The sequence below is a fragment of the Fringilla coelebs genome (assembly GCF_963513975.1).
Source record: "Fringilla coelebs genome assembly, chromosome: 14".
NCBI lineage: Eukaryota > Metazoa > Chordata > Aves > Passeriformes > Fringillidae > Fringilla > Fringilla coelebs.
This window is the reverse complement of record NC_140040.1, coordinates 4,258,181-4,270,203: the sequence shown is the minus strand read 5'-3', so window position 1 is coordinate 4,270,203 and position 12,023 is coordinate 4,258,181. Positions and strand designations below refer to the sequence as shown.

The window sequence follows — 12,023 nt, the reverse complement described above, 5'->3', positions numbered from 1 at the left end:
AGAAAGCCTGAATCAATGCAGGTTTGCTTTATGAATATTTCACTGCTATGCTTACACCTCTGTCAAGAGTAGTTCAAGCATAGATTTTTATACAGCAGAATGTTTCTACCTCAGGTAGGAAGCTCAAGTCGGACTTAAATCCATCCATAAATGTATTTATACCATTGGAAATGCAGACGGGTATTTCAGAACATCCCACCATGTCTGCTTGTAACTCTGCACTTTAAGTACATTTAAAAAGTCACACAGGGCTGAGTTTTGGTTTTGTCTTGCTCACAATAACACACTATGGATGGTGCTTTCAAAAGGCAAATTTTGCAAATACTCCATGAATAAAAGATTGTGCTAAAAATAAGTAGCTGGTCTTACTGTAGCACTGAGCCACCAGCCGAATGTGAACAGCAAAGCTCCCAGATTTAAAGACAATAAACTAAAATCTACCTTTTCCTTCACAGCTTGTTCAACTCAGCTCTGTTGAAACAGAACCAACCTTCCTCTGTCCCAATTCCAAAATCGTGGATTTTCTAGGAATCTGTTTAGCTTCTCATGTGCTCATCCATGGACTGTGCCACTCTCATGTCCAGCTATCCCTGAGGGAATGACATGAAATTAAGGAGGCAGAATGCCCTTTGATGAGAATTACTTCCCACCGGACTGAACAGAACCCTGCAATGCAGGAGAGATCTCTGCAGAACACTGAAAAAGGAAGACTCCACATAGAATTCATTTCAGCCGCTGCTGTTACCAAAATAACCCAGAAGCTTCTTTCCATGGCACCACTCTGGACACTTCCCCAGCCCACAGTCTCTCAGGACATGCAACTGTAGTGACATCTCCTGGTTGCTGGTGGTTCACCAGAACACACCTCACCCCTCAATTATTCAGCACAGCTATGCAGAAATTCGCTCTCCATTCAAGAAATCCATTCAGAGGAATCATTTTCCTACTAATAAGCAAGAATAATGGGATGTATTCCAAGTTTTTCTTGTGATGACCAACAATAAATCATTTCATAGCTCAGGTCACATCTTCCATGGGAAGAAAAATGTCTTGCCATCATTAACTCCTTTTCAGCAAGCAGTAATATATGATCAGGTTTTAAGTAATTGAACCAGTAGCATTTAATTAGCTCTGAAAAACTATCTCAGATCATGAATCACAGCCTTTCCACCTGTACAAAGTCCCCTTACCAGGTTAAAAGTATATTTCTCTTTCCATGTGTGATCCATCTTGAATATCTAATTAGGTGCTCCTGATATATGGATCATAGTTCATGTATCACAAGCAAAATACAGCAGACACAGTGCGTCCTTCCTTAAATAATTGAGTTTCACATCTTGCTTCACTGAGCTGTTAAAAAAAGACCAAAAAAAGCCTCGTGCCCATGGCAAAATGGCCACTCCTCACTTCAATTTACAAATTCCTTTCTGCAGAGAGCCAGCATTAAGGATGAGCAGCTTGGACATCCTGAGGAAATGTAGCAATAGCAATATTTCTTGTTGAAAGGCTGTACACAAAGAATTGCAATGATTTTAGACAAGAACACACTGCGGTTTTTCAACAGACCCAGAGAACCAACTGACCAAAGAGAATGGTGTTTCTACCCTAATACTACTTTAGATGGCTTCATCACATGCTAAATAAATCAGTGCACTCAGCTAAATGTTGGGGACATCTGTGGCCAGCACAAAAAAGGATCTCTCCTTGTATCAGACTGTATTAAGCATAATTTTTTTACACTAAATAAACTAATCCACAATCATTAACACAAAACACCACAGCTTTTATTCTGCTTTCAAGTATGTTTCTGAAACTGTTATTATGCTTTTATGACAAGACTTACATAATTATAAGATTGGATTTTTTTGCTGAAAAAGAGGCAAAATTAGCAAATTTCTTTTGGAAGGCAGAAACTAAGATTCACAATCTGCTCAAACTGTAAACGTCACCCAATATTTGGCTTGATGTATAAAAAAAAGTTTCACTACAAAATCCTCTATTTTTAAATAAACCTTATAAAAAATAAAATTCAATAAAGTGGATTTTATCTCTCTGTTCTTCTCCCATCTTATTCTTAGCACAGTAAAAAAGATCACAAACCAAGCATGTTTCTGCTGACTTTTTTCAATTTGAAGAGAGCGCAGGTTTCATTTTCATAATAAAGCAAGCAGTGAAAGCTGAACTGCCTTACTGAATTGGACACAGCTCATCTTTACTCCAAATACTTCTTTCAGATGTTATCCTAAATTGTAAATAACGTTGCTTTTGATTGCATGCAACACTCAATTTAACTATGCAGAACATTTAAGAGACCGATGGGATGAGTGCCCCACTCATGAAAAGCTGCTGAGAGAGGAAAGGATGTACAACATCCATTATATAAACACCCACTTTGGAAAGTGTCTGTCCTGTGGATGGTAGAAATTTCAATGAGAATAGAACAGATTTACAAATCCACCCTTTACATTAAATAGCAAAAGCTCCAAATAATCTCCAGTTCTTGGTACTCTGGTAGGCATTAGGTAACAAGCTCCACTTGTGCAGCTGACATTAATCCTGAGGTTTTAGGAACATTTTCTTAGCTCTTTTACTAGGTCTTGTGTTACTATTCCCCTCTTCAACTTCATCATCTTCATCTTCATCGTCATCCTTGAGTACACGTTGGTCCCTTTTTCTCAAAAATTTCTTCCCTATTGTTCCCACTAATGTTTCATATCTGTAGAGAGAATAAAAAAAATTACACCTTCAACTAAAATCAGAGGAAAAATCGTGGTGCATATCCTAAACATAATCAACAATTCAAGTGGTGTAAAAAGTCTGGCCATTAAAAGCTTGGAGAAGCACAAGTACTGCATGACTTATTACATTATTATTAATTCTGATAGTTTCAATTTGTTAGCTGCTGGTAACAAGGAGGAAATTAGCATGGAATACCTGGATAACAAAGGGCAGAAAACACCTATAAGTGATGGAGAATTTACCCCCAAATGCAATGGATATTCAAGTGAATATATACCAGCATTCCTGGAAAATCAATTTGGTACAGTTCCACATCTATTGTGGGCTTTTTAAATTTTGTTTGTTTCCTTTTTGGGTTTTATTTCCCCACACATAATACAGTAACACATCATATTACTAGCTAGTACTGATTATGTCATAAAACATAACTTACCTTCTGGCCATTTCTTCATCTGACACATCAGCCTCCATTTTATCATCCTCTTCAATTTTTTCCTCCTTGCACTTAGAGTTCATTTGGATCATTAACTTCTGAAAATGAAGTGAGAAACAGCTTAAGCATGTAACCATGACACAATGGCAACAGTGCTGAAATTCACTGGTAGAAGATCATAAAAGGTAAGAATCAAATTTAGTCATTATTTTCTGTTCCTGGTTATGCTAGAGCCCATCATTATGAAAACTAATGAAGAAAAGGCAACAGAGACAGTGTTTTCAGTGTATTGTGCTACTCAAACATCCTAAAGGGCCCTCCAAACATCTCCAGGAGACCAGATCATAATTAATTTTTCATTGTGATGTTAGCACACAGACCTTGAAATGGTTTTATTAAAAAGAAAGAATATCTTCACGGATTTACAGTAAAAGCCATGAAGCAATCATATGCTCAGTCACAGGGACAGCAAGTACAAAGTAACTAAAAGAATTCTCTAGTAAATTACCTTACCTGGCCTTCTGCAAATCTCTTAGTCTTTACACCTTCATCCTCCTGCTTCAGGTTCAGTGCTAACCTTTTCATTACTGTCCCTGTGTACTTCTATCAGCACGAATCAAGCCAGAAAGAAATTAAAGACTCTTGCCGGGCATTTTTACTTTGGAACTCTAAGCCCTTATTGATACAAGTAAGTGTTGAATAAATAGGGTTGAATGTTTGTAGATTGGACTCTGCATTCTATGTCAGGAGGAAAAGTGAGCTTTTGTTTTGGTGAGCAGCATGTGGGATGGCTTCCTCACTTCAGGGAGGGAAAAATCTGCAGGAGTCATGCAATTACTGACCAACAACACAGAGAGCTAAAAAGATTCTATTTACCAGATGCTGCATTGATCAACATTTAGGGTTGAATGATGGAGTTCCTGGACATGGGAGGATTTATAGAAGGCGCTGCAAAGGCCAATAAAGCTGCAGTCTAAAAACTCAAATCCCCATCCCCAAGGGCTTCAATCCTAATGTGAGACAACCTCAAAGCAGGACACTGAAATGGTACCTCAATTTCAGGATTGAATCCTTTGAAGGACATTCTGCCATAAACGAGATCCTCACATCGCAGAAAGCTTCTCTCTTCTATTATACAGCTCCTGAAACCCCAAACCCAGCATTTTGTCAAAGCATGCACTTTAAAATAATCAAATTAAACAAATGCAAAAAGGATGTGCTGTCTTCTCCCCACAGAAATAAACAAAACCACAGTGTATTTTAAACCATCAACTACTTTCTGCTCAATTGCCCTGATAAATCTTTCAGTACAAGGAACTTGGAGTGCAAAGGAATCCTTTTTGCCAGTAAAACTGTGCCAGTTCCACAAGCAAAATTAACTCTTCTGACAAAAAGCACTCTTTTCTGGTATGGTTCTGCCTACATTAATACTTTTGCCAGAATAAAAATACCACATAAATATCACTCCCCAGGTGGCACTACTATACCAGCAAAAGCCTCTAATTAATTTTTCATTGTGCTGTTAGACCTGGCATTAGTTGAATGCGTCAGGGTATAAAACACTGTGTCACTCTCTGTTCAGCAGACATATTTCCCCCTTCTTCCTCCTTTTTTTCCTCTTTTAATGAGCATGGAGTGAGAAAAGAAACATGACCCTGAGGCATTCATAATACATGTGTCAGATAAAAGTACTTTGGTGGATTGTTCCATCCTTTTCCTCACACATATGTACCTGTTCCCTCATCCTCTTCATCTCCCATGTAAATCAAACTCTCATGATCACAGAACTTAGGCTGAAGAGATTGAGCTCATTGTCCTGCCTCAAGGCAGTATCAGTCACACATGTGCCATGAACAGCAGAGGTCCAGCTAACCTGTCCCCAAAAGACTTCCCATGATGAAGAATCCAGTGTCTCCTCAGGCAATCTACTCCAGAGCTTCAACAGCCCTATTGTTACAAAAGTTCTCCCAAAGTCCAGCTTGAACAATCCCTGCTGCAACTGAAGCTCAAATACCTTTCTGTCATACCCACCAAGAGTAATGGAAAAGAGTTTATCAATGGCCTTATTCTGCTACAGTTAATTCCTTGGGTCCCAGCTTTTTCAAAACTATGTATGTTCTCCCTCAGTGGATTTTTTTTTCACTTTAGAAAGGATGAAACCCAAGCAATTTCAAAAGTAGTTCTCCTGCTATTTAAGGCACCTTTCTAAAGAGCAGGACACTTTTTTCCTTATTAGCTCAGGCTTCCTTTATTTTTGCCATTATCTCTCCTATTTCAAAACCAGGATTTGAAGTGAGCGGGACACAAGAGGACAGAACTGTCCTGAATCAACTTAACCACGTGTCTGGAGCTGAATTTACTAACACAAGGTGTCAAACTTTGTTTCTAATGAAGGGGAAAAGCAGCAATGAATGAAGTGGACCCTGACTGAAAGAAACTAATTACATGCATCTAGAAGAATGTTTGAGTGAAAGAAAACAACACACACACGAATTGAAAGTAGGTCAAACTACACTAGGCAACACCAAGAATAGCCCTCAAAATAAGTAATAAAAGAAGTTTTAATGCCAGTCTGTCACTATTTTTGCTTCTGTTAACTGGTTATTTATAATACTTATCTTACAGGAAAAAATATGAATATGCTATTTCCATTTCAAAACAATCCAATGACGATAAGAAGTACAAAAGATTACAAGCTTACTCTTTTTCCTTTAGATCTGGTACATCAAGATACCAGTGTTCTTCACTAATTATCTTCTTTTCTTCTTCCTCTAGTTGTTTTTTAGTTTGTGAATCCAAACCCCTTTGCATGAACTACAAAGACACAAATACATAGCTTCAGTTTTCTGCATCATGAGTATCTTCTGAACGTGCAGTAATTACATGATAGCAATTATCCATTACATAATGTTTAGCAGTTGATATAAAGTAAATGTTTTTTGTGATTTTTTTTTCTCTGAGCTTGGTCAAAGTTTGTGCAAGCAGACAATGGAAGTTAACAGTCAGTCCCACCTGTACTTACATAAAAAGAAACAGACCTGTCCTGGCTAGTTTTGATGGACTGGAGTTGTCCCAGTTCCCTAATTTTACGAAGGTTTTTCTAATGTTTCAGTAAAAGCCAGAAAGAAGATAATGGTGTTGAAATTATTGCTGCACATCAGGAACCAACACCACCCATACAAACAGCACTGGAGCTTAGAGCTGGAGGTGGGTCATACCAGGCTGGCCATTTTTTGAAACATCTGTATTTTCAACCATCCTCTTCTCAGATTTAATGAACTGGATTGTGTTTGTAGCTCTGAAGGCACAAACCTACCTTTGGAAGTGGAAAAATGTAAGACTTTGAAACCAGACTATGAAGAAAACTCGCCTGTATCCAGCTGTGCTAAAGGAAGATGTTCCCAGCTCTTCAGTTCTCACTGACCCACCAAAGTACTGGTCCAGCACTGTATTTAAGGACCTGCTAACCCACTGCAGGAACAGTCTGCCAAAAGAGCTGAGACCAAGAATGAAGTTTAGGGCAAGCCTGCTATTTTTTCCTAATACAAGGACACTCCTATCACTTGCTTCCTTGGTGATAACCTCTGTCAGAGGATGGGAACAGGCAGGTAGGAACAGTAACCCCTCAACAGCTGGGAGTAGAAGAAGACATCTGTCACAGCCTATAAAAAACTGCTGAGAGCACAGAACTACAGACCTGAGGCCTGTGAAACAGCATTTTAATTTCCATTTGTCTTCAGTCAGGTGCCTGAACTGAGTGACAATTAAGTCTAAACAATGTCAATGAAACACGCTGGGAAAAAAACAGAACTCTTCAAAATTTTATGGTGCTAATCCATACAGTCCCCCCTCCCCTAAAAGGTGGGACCTTCCTGAGGATCTACAGAAAGTGTTTGGATAACTGTACCTGTCTACACTTATACCAAGCTAATTCCCAGAGAGAGGCAAGTCTAACAATACACTTCACACACAGTCCTGTAAAAATATATAGGTGATACAGGTGTGCAATGTATGTATTATAAACAACCCACACATCTCTTCAGTCTTTGCAAAATGCCCAACCAAATCAAACTCAGAAGTACAAGCCAACAGAGCTAGTGTTTAATTTTCTATTTCTATTTGCATTCACTGTACAAGATCTTTAATGAAAGAAAAATTGACTTCTGTTTTCTGAGTCGATTCAGAATATGTCAAAGCTTTCCAATTAAAATTACAGTATCTTCTTGAGGAAAATAAGTGAATCTATCATGTGGAAAAACATATTGCTCAAGGAAATTGGTTAGCCAGTCGAAAATCTCAACACAAGAAATTCTGCTACAAGAACCCAATTAAATAATCATTTCACACTCCATTTTAAAGATTATGTTCCTGAAGATTACTACAGGAAAAACCTAGATAGAAATTATGTGATCAGGTTTCTCTCGAATGTAAACACACACTGATGAATTAAAAATATACCAGTTGTTGTAGGCACAGAATGTCTAAGTCAGTAACTGAGGAGCTGTTTGAGTGAGTTTCCCCAGGCTGAGACCTGGATCAAATGTTGCAAGATCTAAAAGTGTGTCTCCATGTGGCCCAGTATTTATTGCAAGTGGTCCTTCCAACACCACCAACCACACCTCTGGGTCACATCTGGGTGCCACTGCACCCACCTGCTGAATTCTGCTAACACATTGGATCACTACCTGCAGAGGCAGCTGCTAAAGGCTTAATTAAAACATTTGTAAACAGGAAGATCTGCAGAAACAAAGTGCTAAATGCAAGATCTGTGTATGACCTTTTCAAAACCTACTGATCTCGTCAAAGCTGGTTATTACTGCCTGGACTATGAACCTGCAAATGTCATGGCAGCATATTCACATGTCTGGTTTTCCATGGCCTTACAGACAAAAAACAATCCAAAAACCTGCTTTTGAAATATGGCAAACAACAGAAAGAAAATTTTCATTTAAAAAGTGTATTATATAAAAATAAGAAAAAATAATGATGTTGCCATCCAGGTTATGGGAGTCTGACTGTATCACACATTGCTGGCTGACTCAGTTGTACACCTACTCCCTTTAGAGAGTGAGGCAAGATGTATTTTGTTCCTTCTGTGTACAAGTTTTAGATTTAGAAGCATCTGTTAATTAGGGTAAATATTTCATCATCCAACTGTAGCAGAGTGCACTTTATGTGAAAAATTGAACTGAAGTCAGCTAAGTCTTTTCAGCCAGAATGTGAAATATAGGCCCATATACGTGGGGAAAAAATGGCTAAATAAAACACCACAAGCAAGAAGCCACAAAGGCCCCATCATGTTCAGTTAAAAAATTGAATATTAACATAAAAAAAAAGGTACTCAACTTTTCCTGGTTGTTTTCCAGCAATAAAGGACCATCAATCAGAGAACGTACTCTACTGAATTAGGAGTTGTAGTACATGGTGTGAAGCAGAATCCATTAGCCAGTGAGCAGAGACTAATTTCACTGCTGACACGAGATTCACAATTCCAAGGGTAATAAGCACATCGGGATGTTCCTAAGATCCCTGGCTTTTATGAGTTGGGAAAGCTGGTGAATTCCGGATGCTAATCCCCATTCAGGCTGGGATTTCCTTAGCCAGCAACGTAAAAAGGGGTAAAAATGGACACAACAAAACTTTCTTCTCAATACTAAAAGCCCCACCCCCAAGCAAACCAAACAGCATCGATATTTTCATCTCAATGTGCCCTTGCAATATTTTTATTTAAATTCACAACAAACAGCCCAGCAGCAGAGGAGGGAGGTGGAACGAAAGCACTCCCAGAAGGTGGGCAGGAGCTGGCCCTTGAGGCCAGGCTTTTGCCGGAGCCATGAGGCTGCTCTCCCGCACCGAACCCTGCACTTTGCAACCGCCGCGTTCGAGCAGCTCGGTGCCGGCATCAGTGATTTCTTACTGGGGCAGCAGCCCGGCAAGGGGGCCGGGGAGAGGCCCATGGATAAACCGGAGCGTGGGTGGCCGGCGATGGGCACGGCAATGCCCCACACCAGGGCTCCGGGACGGCCGCGTGTGGCCGGGGACACGCAGCCCGGCCGCGCCTCACAGCGCCGGGGCCCGCTCGCCATCGGTGCACGGCCCTGCTGCCCCCGCTTCCAGCCCCCCCCGCAGGCCTCAGGCTCGTCCTCCCCTCCTTCCCCCGTCACCTTCATGCGCAGCAGGTTCTTGGACAGCTTGGTTTTCACCTCCCCGGCCATGGCGGCCGGCAGGCCGCGGCGGATCCCCGCGCTCGCGTAGCGCCGAGGCCGCGCACGCCGCGGGAGGAGCGGGGCGAGGCGGCGGCGCGGCTCCACCCTCCGGCCGGGGGCGGCCGCGGGCACGGCACCCGGCTCACGGCGCCCGGCCCACGGCCCCGGGAGCCGCCGGGGCCAGGGGGTGCGCTGGTGATGTAAAACCAGCGATAGAAATAAAGTTTATGGCTGTGCCGGGTGATCGGGGGTGTGAGCAGGACCTAAATCCGCCTCGCTATGAAATGGTAAATCAGTATGTGAACCTGACCTGCCTTACCCGTGCTTGTGTGTTTTGTAGTACTGTCGGCTTGCAGCTTCATCTATAATTTTCTGGTATGTTAAAAAGAGTATAAAATACTTCTCACACTGGCTTTGGAGACTGCTTGACTTTATAAGCATTTGGTGTTTTTTTTTTTTTTTTTTTTTTTTTTTTTTTACAATCAGCACTGACTTTTATTTAAAAAAAAAAAAAATTCACAAAATGGTCAGATGTGATTAAAACTGGAAAGCACACAAATTCAAAGATATTACAAAAAGCCTCAAAGCTTTGTTAGTCCTGAATTGTGATTTGTGAATTCGATGTTTGCAGCGCTGGTGTTGGAGTGCCCTGCTGGGCAGTGGGAGCTGAGGAGGAAATCCTGATGGGGAATTGCCAGCTGACTCTCAGTCAGAAGCATGTACCACAATTTCTCTATATATCCTCATAAATCAGATTTCTGATGCCTGTTTTGACATTTGGCACATAAACTGGGTGATAAAGCAATAAGAGTGAGGGTTCAGTGTTCAAAACTTTAATGAACTGGTGTGCTCCAAAAGACAATTTAGGGAGAAAAGTTCCCGTATATGCAAGATGTAGGTCAAAGCTTGAAGAACTCTGTGAAGATTTATGTTCTAATAGACTCTACAGAAAGGTATAATGAAGGACAAAACCTGATTGCAGTGGGAAAGGAGGGAGAATTATCCACATCCAGGCATCCTTATTACACATTTAAGCTCAGTGGACTAAAATGACCACAAATGCCAATGAAACATGGAGCCACAAATGCTTCAAGGCAAAGTCATAACACTGCGTGAAAATATTTAATTTTCATGTAGGGAAGGCACCTTCATTCCCAGGCTCTGTAAATGAGTTGAAGCTGCTCTGAAGTTCAAGGCCCCAGTGAGAAAGTCACATTGTGAGTGTGGCAGCTAAGCTGTTTTACTCCTTCTCTGTTCCCTTTCTCATCAACAGCTATCATCCCTTCCCAACAAAAGAAGGCTGGGAAGAAATTTGCCATTTTCTGAATACAAATGTTCATCAAAGAATGAATATGTTTGAATTTTAGTGAGCAAGCCAATAGGGGAAAGCTGTTAATTAATGTAATGGCAGAGTACAGCCAGAATCTGTCCATTTTTGGTGTTTTGTTCTATTTGCTGCGCATTTTAATAATTCATTTACTTTTTGTTGATCATTGCAAATCAGAGCCCTGTGTTTAATTGCATGACCTTCAACGTCAGGGCTTTTCTGAGCAGTTTCGGTTCATTTACTGTCCAGGAATGTACTTTGAATGATTTCTTCTAAACAGTGTGCTCTCCTCAGCACTTCTGCATCCACTGAGCTGTGCTAGTGCCTGGCTTTGCTTGGTGGCCTTTTCAAGAGCTGTTTCGGTCCCTCCATCCTGTAGAACATCCCAGCTCAACAATTCCTCGGCAGACTCTGCTCACAGGCTGTTTGGGGTTTGGGCACTGCACACAACAGCTCCTCTCTACATTTGTTGAGGAGCACAGCATCCTGCCCCCAAAATCTCTGGGAGCTGCATTCTAATAATTGACATCACCATGCGCTGTCTAACTGGGATGGGGAGAGTGCAAGGGGTTTTCACCTTACCTAACCATGAAGATTATTCCTGGTGCTCCCTGCTCCCCACTGCACCCCGTGTCTTCAGGCTGCACCCCAGCCTTGCCCAGTATCTGTCACTGTCTGTGGGCACATCAGCTAAAAACCTACCTCGATACAGGCAGGGAGAAGCATTTTGCAGTAAAAGCAGTATAGGTTCTGTGATGTTTATTTAGAAAAGTGGAGATTGTAAAAAGGCTGCCAGAGAATGTGATCTATTTTGGCAGTAAAAAAGCCCAAAGGAAATTTTTGGGTTGCATCTCCCATCACTTGAATTGGATGGGGAGGTTATAGATAACAATCAGCTGCCTTGTGGACCAGATTATACTGTCTGGTAAATGTGAAGACACTCCATTGATTGCAGGAGAAATTTTTATGATTTACTAGTGGTGGTGGAGGTAACTCAGAGAAGAATCCAGCCCTGTAAATACGCCTGCTTGGGAAGTGGAGTGAGGGTGAGGAGAGTTAGGAGAGAAAAAGAATCTCTTTATATTTAGAGAAGAATCGAGGGTCATTGTAAATGACAATTAGACTCTCTCCCACAGCTGAGTGCTTCACAGCAGCTCCATTTTCAACCTGGAAATCAATTTCTTTTTCAAAACAAAAAATACTCGGGAAATAACTTGGGGGAAAGGAGTTCCATCTCATCAAAGATTGTACATTAAACAAGCAGATAAAAGATTTTTCTTCCTAGGAAATGTGGTCCCTTCTCCCTCTAGTAATTACT

The 12,023-nt window shown here is 41.0% G+C and overlaps 1 protein-coding gene across 2 annotated transcripts; it reads right to left on the bottom strand.

Moving 5' to 3' along the window:
• Positions 1 to 837: 837 nt before the first annotated feature.
• On the bottom strand, positions 838 to 9,481 carry MPHOSPH6 (M-phase phosphoprotein 6). Of its 2 annotated transcripts, none has more exons than XM_084215186.1 (5): positions 9,337 to 9,481; positions 5,874 to 5,986; positions 4,224 to 4,314; positions 3,173 to 3,270; positions 838 to 2,716 (listed from the first exon to the last, which is right to left on the bottom strand). In XM_084215186.1, exons 1-5 carry the CDS (start codon positions 9,385 to 9,387, stop codon positions 2,551 to 2,553), a joined length of 519 nt encoding a protein of 172 aa, XP_084071312.1. In that variant the 5' UTR covers positions 9,388 to 9,481; the 3' UTR covers positions 838 to 2,550. The 2 variants fall into 2 exon arrangements, with proteins under 2 accessions (XP_084071312.1, XP_084071313.1); XM_084215187.1 differs by having other exon boundaries at positions 3,173 to 3,267.
• Positions 9,482 to 12,023: the final 2,542 nt, after the last annotated feature.